General features: G+C 42.6%; 1 protein-coding gene across 3 annotated transcripts in view; it reads left to right on the top strand.

The window, feature by feature from the left end:
* dpf1 (D4, zinc and double PHD fingers family 1) overlaps positions 1-15,250 on the top strand; it is a 59,118-nt gene that overhangs the window by 618 nt on the left and 43,250 nt on the right. The window contains exon 1 of one of the 3 annotated variants that reach the window (XM_034701975.1): positions 1,689-1,801. The exons of 1 other annotated variant lie outside the window; for it this stretch is intronic. In XM_034701975.1, coding sequence (XP_034557866.1) covers positions 1,689-1,801 — 113 coding nt within the window. Of the gene's footprint in view, positions 1-1,688; positions 1,802-15,250 lie in introns of those variants that run through there. One more of the 3 variants, XM_034701977.1, reaches the window with a different exon arrangement.

Below are 15,250 nucleotides of genomic sequence, written 5' to 3' on the forward strand. Positions count from 1 at the left end.
ACATATTTATATTTATAAACAAACTTATACATAATCACAGAAACACACAGAGAATCAAAGTTTCCATTTTTCTGGCAGAGAGTGTTTTATTGGAGCAGTGCTGCCATGTTAGAGCTGCTTGCTAATGTTCATTAAATATTTGTTAGCACAGATCTATAAATATCACATGTCACTGAATGGCTTCAGAGCGGCGCCACTGCTGCTAACATGACAAAGAGAAAGAGATTCCAGCATTGCTGCTCTTACGGTGAGCCAAGAGATCTTTCCTTCCTTTCCTTCCTCCCTTCCTTCCTTTCCTTCCTCCCTTCCTTCCTTGCTCCCTCCCTCCTTCCCCTTCATCCCTTTATCCCTTCCTTCCTTCTTTCCTTCTTTCCTTCCTTCCTAACCTTCCTCCCTTCCTTCCTTCCTTCCTTACTCCCTACCCTTCCTTCTTTGCTCCCCTCCCTCCCTCCCTCCCTCCCTCCCTCCCTCCCTCCCTCCCTCCCTCCCTCCCTCCCTCCCTCCCTCCCTCCTTCCCTTCTGTCTTTCCTTATTTCCTTCCTATCTTCCTTCCTACCTTTCTTCCTTGCTTCTCTATACAGGATTAAATTACAGATGGGGACAGTTTAAATAAATAGTAATGACTAAATTAAGATTAATACACCTTTGTGAATATAAAACATCATTAGGCTTAAAGATATTGCTTCAAGTAGGAGAAGCAGCCAGGAAGAAGGTAAAGAAGGAACTGAGGAAGGAGGGAATCAAGCATGGACGGCTGAGGAGATTGGAGAGGGTCCTATCTTTTTTTCTAGGCCCATCCATGAGAGACAAATGTCTAAAAGAATCAATTACAGGCCTACTCCCAACCCATCGCCCCTGATTAATGAATAATTAAAGCTGCTCAGTGCAGGGCTATAGCATAGATAATGTAAGATTAAGCATGGGTCTATCAACATGTCACCTCTAATGTAAGGTTATGAAGGCAAACCGTCTCTAAATTTGCACTAAAATGAATTGCATAAACTTATTGCTAAGGGGTATGACTAATTAAAAAAATATACATGTTTTCCTAAAAACATGGATTTATTGACCATTAAATGTTCCTATTTTCTGGAGAGTTAAGAAATTATTGAAGAAAATATAAATGTTTCATGTGTCTCTAGTATTTCCATATAATAGGCTCAGGTGACACTGCCCATGCTGAAATATATCCACACTCACATCCAGATGCTGACCCTACACAAAAATAGAAATGGCAATATTAAGATTACATTTGAATTCATTAATCACCAGCCCACAGTTTGACATGGATCAGGTGTTTATTCCAGTGTTTGGGTTACAGAATCAGTGCATCATCATCATCATCATCTTCATCATAGTCCAGACCAAACCCCAATGCATGACATAAACTGGCATCATCAGACATAGACAACCCTGCGTCCCATCCTTGACATAACTGTAGACGTTTTTAACATGTGTATATAAAAATAAAAAATATTTAAAAAAATCGGAACTGGGGGAAGGCTTTGCCCTTACAAGTCCGAGGCGGGACTGTGGTCCACTTAAACCGCTTTCCCCGCTGGTATTTGTAGTGCGCTCCTCCTCGGCATGTGTCATGTTGACATGCGTAAAAAACTACACTTCCCCAAAGCTGTCACAGAGCGCTCCCGCCTCTCATTGGCTGCTCGCTCCAGCCGCAGCCCCAGAGAATGAATGAAATTGAAATAGCTGCTACATTACATGTACAATACCGGGCTCTGCAGTGTTGCATTCTATCATACTATATCAAAATGGCCACAGCGGTACAGAACCCCCTCAAATCGTAAGTACCTCACATTTCCTGTGCATTTGCGCTTTTTGTGTTTGTGCATGCTGTCAGTGCAGTTTCGGACCCTTTATTTCCCTGATATTTCTCAGCATGACTACAGACACATCTATACATGCAATGCATACAGCAAAGATAATGTCAGCAGATCCGAATCAGCCCTGAAGAAAAGTTATATTTAAAGCCGACGGGGGGCTTCTGTTTTTTGGCACGAGGGGATTATTGTGCGCTCCGATGTAATTCATATAATTATTTCCCTGAGCCAACGACAGCGTGTGTGCAGGGATATGGAGGAATGCTGGAGGTAGATTTGGGTGACCCGGTATGTCCCTTGCCAGTGTAGCCAGCCAAGATCACGGTCAAAGCCGGGATGGAGAGGCAAGCTGGCCGAGAGGCATGGAGCTCAGATGGCTTTACAATACCTGTGTGCACATTTTTAGATGGAGGGGTAAACAGGTAGGCAGAATGAAGCTCAGTGCTGGGGTTTAAGGCTGCAGCGTTACCTTTACTGCCGGACCTTCCAAAATATAGGGGCTGAGGTAAATACGCTGCTGTACGTACGGCATCAACTCCGAGAGTTGCTTTCATCTTCAGCGCCTAGAATAAAGCCTAGAATGAAATTTATGTTGTAATCTGGTGTTTTAAACTCAAAGTGCAATTTATCGGCCATTTATTTCCACTAACGCTCCTCTAAAAGGGAGGATTTTCCGTTAAGTTTTCCATGTGATGATTCCCTTTGTGCAGGATTTTGGGGCTCTTTTTTGTTTTTCTGAGACTGCTTTCAGCGGAATGCAGACGCCTGCTGCCCGCCTGGGCTCCCGGCCAAAAACGTGGCTGATGTGCGTCTGTCAGCGGGTACTACACAGATCTAGCCGTAATAAAAAAAAAATGCTCACAATAGCTTCAATATAAACATACAACCGAGGAGTGTCTGAGCACTCTAAACACCCAGCTGAGACAGTTTGAAACAAAGAAAAGTCAGAGACCTGTGTGCAGAAGCAGGGGCGCGCATCGGATGCTGCACAGGTTTCACCTGAGCAGGGATGGGATACAAGGCTGCCTGCCTCCCCGTCTGTCTGTCTGTCTCTCTGTCTGTCAGCCTTTCTGAGATGCAGACACAGGCGACATTTTCGTGCAAATTCCATGAACGACTGGCCTGTACGTGCCTGCTTTGAAGAGCACTTCACAGGAGAGGAAGCAGGAATGGTGCTGATTGGGAAACTGTGCGCTGCCCTGATTGAGTGTGATGCTATTTTAGTGTTTCTCCATGTGCATTTTACTCATACCATAGCAGACATCTTTATTATAATGAAGTAAAGCTGAATTAACACTGTCTATAAGGGTAAATCATGTTTTAATAAGCCGGTATGAAGTGATATTATGTGATGAGGGGACAGGGAATGGACAGGTAGACTGGATGGAGGCTGTAATGTGGGACCTTTGAGCCCAGAGCTTCCTCTCCTCCTCCTTTCTCTCCTTGTCTTCTTCCTCTTCCACCTTCTCCTCCTCCTTTACTTCATGGGATGCTCATCCGAGCAGAGCCAAAGTGTGTCCAGATTGCTCCCAGAGGCCTTCACTGACACCATGTCAGGGGATTAAATTGACTGATTTGCATGGAATACATATAGATGTGGTAGCAGGACAGGGCGTGAGGCCAGGTTAGGAGTTTTTTTTATTTCGCTAACAGGAGGAGAATGGAATATAGATAGAGTAGAGACTTGAAAGTGATTGGTTAAAAAGAGGCTCAAGGCCAGAAACTAATGAACAGTATATTTTTCCACTGGTGGTCCTACACTGATTTTAAGCTTAAAGTTGGACAATAGAGGAAAGAGGAGGCAGGGAACAAAGTAGTCCAACATGCAGATCAGGGGTTGCTGGCTTCTTGTTTCACTCCAGCATATGACTCTATGTGTAAGAAGGAAGCTGAATGTATTTATTACCAAGACCACAGCAATCAAAGTTGCTTTTAACATCTCACCAACTGCATAAATGCCATCGTTACGCCATATTGGGTTTAAGTACATTCCAGTTGCCACACTGCAATGGGCCTTTAAAACAAGCCCTGCTAATTAGCATGTCTACAAACAACTTGCTATTAGGGACTTACAAATTAAAGGTCCATCTAGTAAATTGCACCTAGCAGGAACTGAAATTTGGTCAGTGTCAGCCCTAATAGGCTGACTTGCTGTTTCCTGGAGATGCTCTCTGTTGTGTTCCGTAATGTGTTTACACTTTTTGTTATTTTTTATTGGGGTAAATTATGAAAACCGAATGGATTTAAATTCTGTGGAAAGGAAGTTTGAGTCGTTGCCCATCAGCCAGCCAAGTGTGAGTTGGGCTTGCAGTGTTCAATGCAGTGTGGTAGCCGGTTGATGAGTATATGTGGAAGTACAGTGGAGGGTTCAGCCGTGTGCAAAGGCAAATCAGTGGAGGAGAGCTGGGCATTTCCCTACCAGCCCTCTCTCCGTCTATCTCTCTGCTGGATTAGAGACCTGTTTAATCTCTCTTTCTCTCCTTCTCCTCTGCTTCCCTCTCTCCCTCTTATTTTTTCCCTCTCTGTCCTCCCGTCACCCCTGCTTTCTCCTCCTTCTTTCTTCATCACTTTCTCCATCCATCACTCCTTTTTCACCATCACTCCTTTTGTTCAGCCGTTTCCACCTTGTCTCGCCTGCTCTCTCTCTCTCTTCTTTCCATTTTCCATCTTTTTCAGCCCTGAAACCATCCAAGCCCTCCACGTCGCTTATACCCTCACCTCACACTACCCCCAACCCCCACCCTCCATCACCCATCCTCCATCCTGGTTCTGTACATTGTGAACCAGGGCTGTCGCCACTTAAACATTCAGCAAAAAGTAGTGACTGAATTCTCTTTGCATTTTGTTGGATCCCTTAAATCTGGTTGCAAAGCTTATTCCTAAGAGTTGCTTTGGGGGGATTTGCTCTAGATTCTGACTATCTACTGGAAGACGGCGTTTATAATCTACTATTTATACCAAACTAAACCTTCTTTACCTTTGTGGCATCAAATATTTTTACAAAGATGATTTAAAGATCCTTCTTTTAAGTGACTACATTCAATTCTGAGGGTCCCTTATTGCTAAGTGGATGATTAAAATCTTTAATGATAGAATAATTTTTTGGATAATAGTGCAATAAATTGAATAACGAGTAAAAGTGTAACTTTAAGACACAGATTTTGAAGGTGTAGGTGCTCATGATTATGGCTCTTGTCATGGTGTATACTTCAGATTTATTACTTTCTTGTGCTGGTAAGGAGTGAGATGTAGATAATAGTGTGCAGTGCTATTGTGGCAGGGCCTATATAATATTATTTCTGCCCTGCCTGACTGAGCCCAGCTAAATGAGTTCCATGTAATAACCGGCTGTGTGTGCAAACAGCCCCACGTGATGGTTTGAAAACCACAGCCTGAGCATCCATTTCTAGACCTTTCTTTCTCTTCCAGTCTCTCCCTTTCATTCCCTCACTCGCTCATTTGTGCGGCATCACCCATGTGTGGATCGAGACACGCAAACACACAAACATACACGCTCACACAGTGGGAAGCACACACACAGTTGCATTTCTTCATTCTCATTTCTTGCTCTCAGTTTCTTCTGTTGTTCGTATTGGAGTAAGCCTGAGGTCTGACGTTTTTAAGGGTATTTCTTTTTTCGAGTTATTCCTTTCATCATCCCCCTATGTAGACTTTCTGTGTGTTTTACTTTATTTTTTTTTTCAAGAAGATAGGATGGAGAGAGAGAGTGAGAGAAAGAGAGAGACATAGATAAGTATTTTTAGCTCTATGACCTATTTCTCCAGTGCTACCTAACTGACTGTCAGTCAGCTCCACTGCTTTGGGACCTTGCGTGACTTCGAGCCAGGAAATTTAGAATTTGTAGTTCTGTTTGGTTGCAAGTTGTAGTCCAAATGCAAAGTATGGTGGGGGCAGGAGAGAATGAAGCCACCCAAAATGATTCTCTCCTCTCCTCTCCTCCTCCTCAGCATTATTTCTCCTTTCGTGTCATTCCCCATTTATATTATTCCCGGTGTCTTTGCGTGTCCAGTGCATCCCTATCTTGGACTTCTCGAGGGTGGAGTCATCACAAACCAATGGCTGCTTCTCTCTGCAGCACTTTAATAAGGATGCAGACTGGGGGGGACTAAGAAAAAGCACACTTGCACTCACACACACATGCACTCACACGCGCACACCCAGATTCAGAGGTAGGGAATCCATCGCCATAATAAGAGGCCAAGTGCAGTGGTGATAAATCTCACCTGAAGGAGCTGTTCGGAGGCAGATTGCCTTACCCTGATGTACTGCCCTCAATACCCACTGCAGCTATAGCTACCGAATATATATACACCCACACACACATAGACCAGGAAGACATGCACAGACAAATATTTATGCATGCATAAATAGGTATGCACTAATTCTGAGTCTGCGTGCATATGCAGACCGAAACATGCAAACATGCAAATGGGACACACGCACATTCACATAGAGACCTGTGATTCAGTTTTATAGTGACTCTAGAATAACCACACCCATTGGACAACAAGGGAGACACACTCAGGAAATGAAATGTAACTCTTCATTACGATCACACACAGCAGGTAACACAAAGTTCTGACAGAAATGACATGTTTTGTAGCCTGGCTCTGCCTCGGTCTCCCTTCCTCACTCTGCCTGTCTGTCTGTCAGATCTCTCTTCATGTACAAATATGCAAGCAGTCAGTTGTAGATACACACACACACACACACACATACATACACGCATGCCCAGATGCATTGCTGTGACAGCAATTTGAGAAAACTGACGTTTTCCAGCTGGTAGTGTGGCAGACGTCCGCTTCTGCACACACACTGCTGCACAGATACACACTCCTTTCTGTCCATCTGTCTGTCCATCAATGTCACAGCGAGTGTGTGGCCTCTTTGTCTTTGTGACTGACACAGACTCTGCTCTATACACACATAGTATGTCTCAACCTGTGTTTCTTAACCCCACGCTGGAGCTGGACTTCATTGGTGTGTGGTTGTGCTCTGATGTGTGTCTCAAGGATTTCCCTCTACTGTGTATAACATACAATATGTGCAGCAGCAGTGTCCATGAAAATGTATAGGTGTGAGTATGTATATACTTATATACATATATGTTGTTTTACACATGCAAAACCTCAAAACATACACACACACTCACATATCGGGAGAAAAGAGAAAAAGAAGACAAATCATTGCACTCAGAGTGAGAGAGAGAAAAAGGAAGAAGCAATTGAATTGAGGGTGGTGGGGATGGGGGGAGGAGGAGAGGAAGGGGGAGGAGGAGGGGTGAATTGGTAAGGGTGATATTGCATAGTTTAATCTGTTGAGTTCAGCCATGGAAGGGCTTGGTCGGGGGGGAGGGGAGGAACAGTACAGTAGTAGGCCGCCTGATATTAGTTCTCCACTGTGCACACAAAGCTCCATGGGCCAGAGTATATGAATGAGTGAGTGTGTGTATGTGTGTGAGAACCTGCACAGATGGACAGTAGTGAATGAGACAGGTGTGTGGACCAGGTGTACGGACTTGAGTGTTTTGCACAAGTGTTTTAACAGGCTTAAAACCAAAGCATACACAGAGCTAACAGCCATAGTCTCGGCAGCATTTGCTAACAAATCTCAAGTGCAAATCATGCCCATACAATCTGCCCTCAGCCCTCATGAAGCCATTTACATGTGAACTACTTCATTTCCTTCCAGTTTAATTACCTAATTCCACCCTGCTGGAAACTGTCGTGGAAATGAAGTCCTTTGTTGGCATTTTTTATAATTGTGGACTCATTTTTATGATTTCCTCATATTTCTCACCAGCTTTTCCAGTGATGTAATTTCACCTCTAGGGGGAGCCCTCTATTTCTATTTTGGTTTGGGAACCCGCTAATTGGTGTGGTTAATTGCTGTGTAACCAGAAATTGCTGTCGGCAGTGTGTGTGTATGCGTGTGCGTTGTAGCAGTGTGTGGATGCAGTGCTGGACAGAGACTCAGTGTGTGCTGAAGTGGACTTATTCTGCTGGATGGGACTTGAGGGATCACCCAGAGATTCAGACAATAGCTTACCCTGGGTGGGCCTGGTGGGGTGGCGGTGCTGTTTAGGAACGCTGTACGTCTGCTGCCTGTCAGGAGCACGAGTGTGTTTGTGTGTTTGTGTGCTGCCAGTGTTACCAGTTTTTTCAGTGTTTTCATGGAGCTCTCTCCCTCCCTGCTGTTTGCTTAGCGCAGGCTGAGGCAGACAGCTCAATGTGGGCTTAGGATCCACACACATACTCACACTACATGCTCTTAACACTCACATTTCCCTTTCTTCATCAAATCTTGACTTAGTGTATGCATGTGTACGGTTAGAGATTCATAGATTTTTATATAACATTTGCACAGTTCCCTCCTTGATTTTATTCTGCACATTCACACACATCCTCTTTCTTGTGCTTAATATTCAATATTCATGAGCATGTTTCTGCGTGCATTGCTGTGTGTATGTACATGCATGCATGTGTACAGGTGTCCTTTCTAGTTTTTGTGCCCTTGCACAGTGCAGGCCTGATTGTCATTTCCATCATGTCTGCTGGATGTTTTTGGTAGTCAGCTCTGGTTTGTCGGGGAGTTGGCACTTTGCCAGGTAATTCCTAAAGCTGCTAGTATATCTCCCTGCGCCAGTATGTCTGTGTGCATTGATTAATGACAAATATAGCTGTAATGAACCTGAAATAGAAACAATTTGATACTACTGGAAAAATGACAATGATTCAAATTGTAGTTTTAGCTCCAATGCAGAAAAAGGCATATACCCACAGTGTGTGTGTGTGTGTGTGTGTGTGTGTGTGTGTGTGTGTGTGTGTGTGTGTGTGTGTGTGTGTGTGTGTGTGTGTGTGTTAGGTGTTGGTGCAGAATCAGTTCAGAGCTCTCCTCATCGACTGTGTGGTTCGATGATGGGCAGTTTGGTTTCCCCGTGCTTCTGCCTGCGGTTTGTGTTTTCAGTAGCTGCTTGGTCGGAAGGATCACTGTGGCCACAGGCCAGACTGATGCAGCTGTGAGAGTTTCCCCTCCACACTGAGGAAAACCCTCCATTAAAGTTCATTCAATATCTAACCTTCCTTATCTGTTAAAGGAATACTTCAAAATACAGGAGTAGTAACCTTTTGCTTATTTGCTGTCTTGCTGAAAGTTAGATGATGTAAAAGGTAGGAATGTGCATGTGTAGTTGGCTAACCAATTAGATGTTGTCACCCTTGCTAGTCTGCACCAGCAGGACAATAGGGTTCCATGAATTATTCATATTCTGAATTATTGTCGGCCTGGTCATGTGTTGTGCTTTAGCTGTGGCGGCCACCTCCCCTTAGCCGGGGCTGTATCACTGTTTAATGGTCACTGCCATAATACAGATGCTCTGCTGCAAATACAGTGGACAGAAAGACAGAAAGCATGTGTGGTTTGATCTCAAAGTAGAGATGAAGTTGTATGTAGACTGTGTCTGGTTAAAGTGGCGTATAACCACATGACCAGAGTAATGCATAACCAGCACAGGCATGTGTGGATGTTAACCTGCAAGGAGAACCAAAGGCTGGTGGTGTTCGCTCTGCTGCGTTAGCTGCTCTTAGCATCCAGTTTGACACTGTTAACCTAGAGACTCTATGATCCTTTGTTTAACCATGTTAGTAAACAGTATATTTTGACTGCTTTATTTCTTTATTATTTTTTTAAGTCACATTGGTTAGTCTTTATCTGAGTTTCTGTTCAAATGACTAAGATGTTCGTCTCTTTGAAACCTCTGCAACTACTGCCAGGACACTGTTGTACAATGTTGTATGTGGCTTTCAGGGCTTGTGGAGCCAGCCTCAAGTGGACACACAAGGAACTGCAGTTTTTAGCACTTTGTATTGGCTACATATTTCAATATTAGAGGTTGTTGCTTGGTTTTGACAGGCTAGCTAGCTATGAGCTGGTTATCTTAAGGCCACCCTGAGACCCACCATCATATAAATTACTTTTTACACAACAGTTTTTTTCTATAATGTCGGTAATTTTAAATCCCTCTATGTCCTCCTTTGAATGAACCATGATTTTTTTCTTTGCTAATCGGGTTACCTGTTCTAATAGCACAATGGGCGGTAGCCTTTCTGGGCACATTTGATCAAGCTCCTCCTGTTGCTGTTCCCTCATTTACGAACTGATGTTGAGACTGATTTTCTCTGATTATGTTTTGAAGCAGAATTTTGTTTTTTGGGTTCCAAAAAGTGTGTTCACATTCCTCTTTAAACAACAAATAAGGCAGTGATATCAGTAAGCTACATATTTCCACAGGCCTCTCTGTTCTGTTGTGGCAGACTTTTCTTCTTTGGTCTCTCTTTTTCGAGCTTTTCTGTCCTTTTTGTCAATTTCTCTCCTCTTCTCCTTTTCTCTTTTTTTGTCATGTACTGTCCTCTGCCCATCTCACTCCCTCCTCCCTCCTTCCTCAAGTGTCTTCACCCAACTTTTTCATTGCAAACCTCCCTCTCAGCCTCTGTCTCGAGTGCCTGCTCTTCTCCTGTACGAGCCTCCAAACAGGCAAACAGTCATGCAGCTCTCCTATCACAATATAATGAGATTGGGAGCGCCCAAATTGAAAAGAAGCCATTTTCTACAGCTGTCAACTTATTATCGAGGGGGGACCGACTTATTCCAGTGCTTCTAAAGGCAGCAGAGGAGAGAGAGGGATAGAGGTGATGGAAGGATGGGAGGGAGTGGGTTTAGGTGAGGGGAGGGTGGAGGGGTGAGCTGTTTTACATTTTGAATGTTTCTCGTTTTCCAGCTTGGTTTCTTTCTGTACTGGTTTCTCGGTCTGGTCTCTCGAGCAGCCTTGAAGTCCAAGTCTTTTTATTCAACTTCTTAATATTTTAATAAGCAGCCAGTTAAACTTAATGGACCTGGAGTTTTTTAATGTAAGTGTTTGAGAACCTCTTTTAGTGTATGAGTGTTTATTCTCCCTCTTTTAGACTATTTACATACAAAGAGGTTTATTTGTACCTGAGGGAATGGAAGCCTCTTTACTTTGTCCAGGCCTTTGCTGGTCCAAACTCTGGATTTAAATGCATTTAGGTTTTTACTTTTATCCACATCCCGGTATCTCACTGGCTGTCTGGATGTAACCTGCTGTTTTTTGGCCTCAATTGTGATTGATTAATTTCTGTTTATTGTAAACTTCAAGAGGGATCACTGGCAAGGCACTAAAGCAAAGTGAAACAAGGTGGAGAAAAGTTCTAGTGGCGTATCTCCAGTGCAGCTTTAAAATACTGAAGTAGAGGCCCACTCATCTGACAGCAGGCGCTGAGCTGTAAAGAAACATACTCTCTTTAGCAGAAGGCAACAGCTCATTCCCAACGGCATGTTAACAGACATGAGCACAGCATGGCCCACATATCGACGCCCGATCACATCCTTTAAATGTCACACGTCCAGCGCCGGCCTGTGAGGTTGCAGATTGGGTTAAGGAGGTTTGAGATGCCATGCACAAGCTGTTAGAGCGCACAGCATCTGCTGGGTCTGATGGTACAGTTGACTGTCCTTATTCACATCCAGAGAAGTTAATTATTCTCGACAACAATTAGTTGGATGTTCAGCTTTGATCATTTTGAAAGGCTTTAAACTGTGAATAATCTTACTTTTGTTAGTGTCTTGTCAAAAAGTCACTTCTTCTAGAACTTCAGTATCTTGTCTGCTCTTTCATTATAGGGTATAGTGTGATGTGACAGATTTAAGTTACCCAACCTAAGAAGGCCTTTAACTCTTGTGGAGTTTTTTAAAGGTACAGTGTGTAGAAATGGAAATACAGAGTGGTATTTGGTAGTCAGATTTCAGGTTGAAACGCTCCCTTGCTCACCCTTCACGTTGGAAAAGCTCCACAAGCGTTGAGGAGGAGAAGCTGCTGTGATGCATGATAAGTGTGATACTCCATTTGCCAAATTTTTAATATCAAAAACCTTCTAGCAATGTGAATTATTTTGTGCACAACAACCACTCTCGTCATCTTCGTCTTCAACTACTACCAGTGCATTTCTCATTAAATACAATAATAAGTGTGGCCATTACTTATTTGTTCATGCTGTGCTGCTGTAGAAACATGGCAAAACATGTGAGATGGCTGGCTTTGTAGGCTCCTTGTGTAGATAGAAAAAGTTCATGCTTTTTTTATTTTTAGATAATTATTCACTCATTTAAACATACTTATGAGTATTACATTTAATTTCTATCAAGTATTTTCTGCTAAATGCTGCAAAATACTGCACACTGCACCTTTAACTATTTATCTATAACTGTAAACTGTTGACTGTATGCTGAAACACATCATCCCTCAAATTGTATGAAAATCTTAACAAAACTTAGCCCTGGGGCAAGAAAGAATTAATTGGATTTTTGTGCAGATAGGACTTTTGGATCATTTTTCCTTTCATCCATTCAGTTTATTCCTAATAACAAAATCCCTTTCTGCTGGATTCTTTGGATTAAGATGGTGTTTACTTCCCTATTAGGAAAGGTGCTATATAATTAAAGTGTATTGTATTATTATTAAGGTCATGATGCAAAAACTGCCAAAATAGTATTATTTTGACACACAGATTTTTCTGTCTCTGCATGGCAGCTTCTTTGAGATGTAGCCTGTGGGATCCAAACTACTGCAAAACAACCAGTTGATTGAGAGACATTTTTTAGCTTGTGGCCTTCACCAGGGGGTAACTGTAATGTATTTAATTAAAGGCGTACTTCAGTGATTTCACTCATCAAAGTCTGTTTACAGGTTTTTGGGAGCACTGCTGTATATGTGAAACAGTGTTATGAAGCCTTTTATGTGGCTCCAGAGGGAGCTGAGTGAAATCAGATAATATGTGTCAAGTGATGTCACTTGAGTCTGTGATGGTTCTGGCTTGAGGCAACAAATATGAAAATATAACAAATGATAATCCGGGGGTGTTGGGTTAGAAAGTAGTGAGCTTATCAGACCTCTGAAGCCCACTCCTCAGCTCTGCTGGAGGCTAGCAGCTTGAGGCTACATTAACTGCTACCAGCACAACACAAATAAATCTCTAACCTAAGTGTTGTCAGTCAAATTTCATGGCAGGTAATGTTGGCACCAGGTTTTGAAAAGAAGAAAGAATACTTGGAGTAAAATAGATGTTCTATCTGGAGTGTCTGATGTATTACTTGGTGTGTGTTTTATGCAGACAGTTAAAGGTATGAGATGGTGAGTGCCATGTCAAAGAGACTGTATATGAAAATGAGCATGGGCTGTTAATACATCACACTGTGTAATGTTCACAGGGCAGACATGTTTTGGTGACATCACGCTCAAAGTGGGAAGTTGTTATCATGCCTTACTGATATATTCCAGGTCATATGTCATGTATACGACATAATTCTGAGTGTTTTTTTTTGTAGTTTTTCACTGCTTCAGGATTAATAAGAATCTACAAACAGTATGGTTAGGGAAAATCCTGAGTCACTGACACTGTATTATATAAAGTACAGATATTAGCTATCCTGAGTGTAGCCAGAGCTTTGAGATCTCCCCCTGGTGTTTGCCAAAATAGCTTCTTCACATGAGCATCGATAAGTGGCCGTGCATGTCTGAGTGTGTGCGTATGTGGCGATCTTGCTGTGTGTTTACAAGTCATTTCTATTGCACTTCCACAACCCCATAATGTGATGGCTGATCACACATTGGGACACTAATATTAGTAATGTTCAGGGTGCAGTGTGTAAGTACAAAGACTTAATGCTGTTGAACCTCATTTCCAGCCATTGACTGTTTAAATAATGGACGTAGTATCCGTGATGTCACCCATCTGTTTCTGAGCGCTGTTTTGAAGCAAATATTGGAAATGCTGAACTCAACCAAACGTAGTGTGAGGTAAAGAGGCGGGGTTTGAGCCTCCTAACCAACAGCTATGTGTTCCCGCCTATCAGTTAAGTCAGTCATGTCCTTATTTGGGCAAAAACTCGTAATCTTAATATCTTCTGAACCGTTGCATTAGAAAAAAATTCACCCCCCGTACATTGTGTGCTGATAGAGAAATGAGCTACGTAGACCCAAGCCATTTTTTGAACCAGGCTGTAAACATGTTTATTTCTGCTGAAAAGATCGTCTTTTTTGAATTGGCGTGTATGTGGTCTCCGGTGTTTCTGCAGCCAGCCTCAAGCAGACACTCAATGAATTTCAGTTTAAAACACTTCTGCATGGGCTTCATATTTTGAGACTAGAGGTTGCCGCTTGGTTCCAGTGCTGTTGCTGAATTGGAGTGTAAGAGGCAAGAGTTCCAGTGTTCATATCAGTATACAGTTAATGGGTTGGCCCACTGGCCATCATTAGCATTCAGCCACTTCTCAGCTTATATTTACATTTACATTTAAGAATCATGGTATGATAGAAAAGGTGTCAAGTATTTTGAGATATTAACGACTGAACACATCTTGAACACACTTATAAGCTTGAGGTAAAACTCTGTGGATGTAGTTGAGCTAACAGTCGAAGCATATCTTTATCTCCAAGCTCGAACTGAAGAAAAAAACTGTTAGATTCTGTTAGCATTTGCACAAGCAAACTGTCTATCTTATTAGCTGAATACTTCAGTAGCATTCATATTGGTGTTATATATAATTCCAACTTCATTCAGCTCAAAATTCAATCTTTGCAGTGAGATTCAGGCAGACGCTGGCTGGTCACCGATTGTTGTATCTCTCTTGTGAGATCCTGACAATTTCATCAGCCCATTTGATGATTTTTCAAAGGAAAGTGCTGTTTCAGGTGTAAAGTTTCGCTGCCATTTAACTATTTTCTCATGAGCTAAGCTAGACACTGCTCAAACTTCCTACCCTGAATGTAACTTCACTAGAAAATGGCTGTGAAGGTGGTTTATTGCAACCACGTTTTCAGCATAGCTCCACAAACTGTCAGCGTTTCATCAAAATTTAATAATCAATCAACCACTAACACCTTTAAAGACTGCACAGAAGCGATGCAACAAATTGTTAGCAGCAGCTGCACTGCACTGTTTTTTTTGTGCTTTGCTCTTGGCCCAGCACTCTATCTCTAAATGTGTGTGTGCATGCGTAGCTGTAGTTTTGTGTGTCCTGTATCTACTGTCTGTATAGCAGAGTGACCTTGATGTCTGCACTCAGCAGGAAGACACTAGAGAGGAGTGATTAACAGGAGAAAGACAAGGAGGAGAGAGAGAAGTGTGAAGCGAGATGAAAATCAAACCAAAAAAGAAGTGTAGCGGGAGATGGGCTGAGTGTGAAAGTTAAATATGCAAAAACAGGGAGAGGGAGTGAGTGAAGGAGAGATGTGAAAGAATGAGAAGTGGAAAGGGGGAGAGGAAGTATTGGAGACGAGCAGTGACTCACCAAATGTCTTGTTTTTTCTTCTTCTTCTT

This window comes from Notolabrus celidotus, chromosome 14 (genome assembly GCF_009762535.1).
Source record: "Notolabrus celidotus isolate fNotCel1 chromosome 14, fNotCel1.pri, whole genome shotgun sequence".
In the NCBI taxonomy this organism is placed as follows: Eukaryota; Metazoa; Chordata; class Actinopteri; order Labriformes; family Labridae; genus Notolabrus; species Notolabrus celidotus.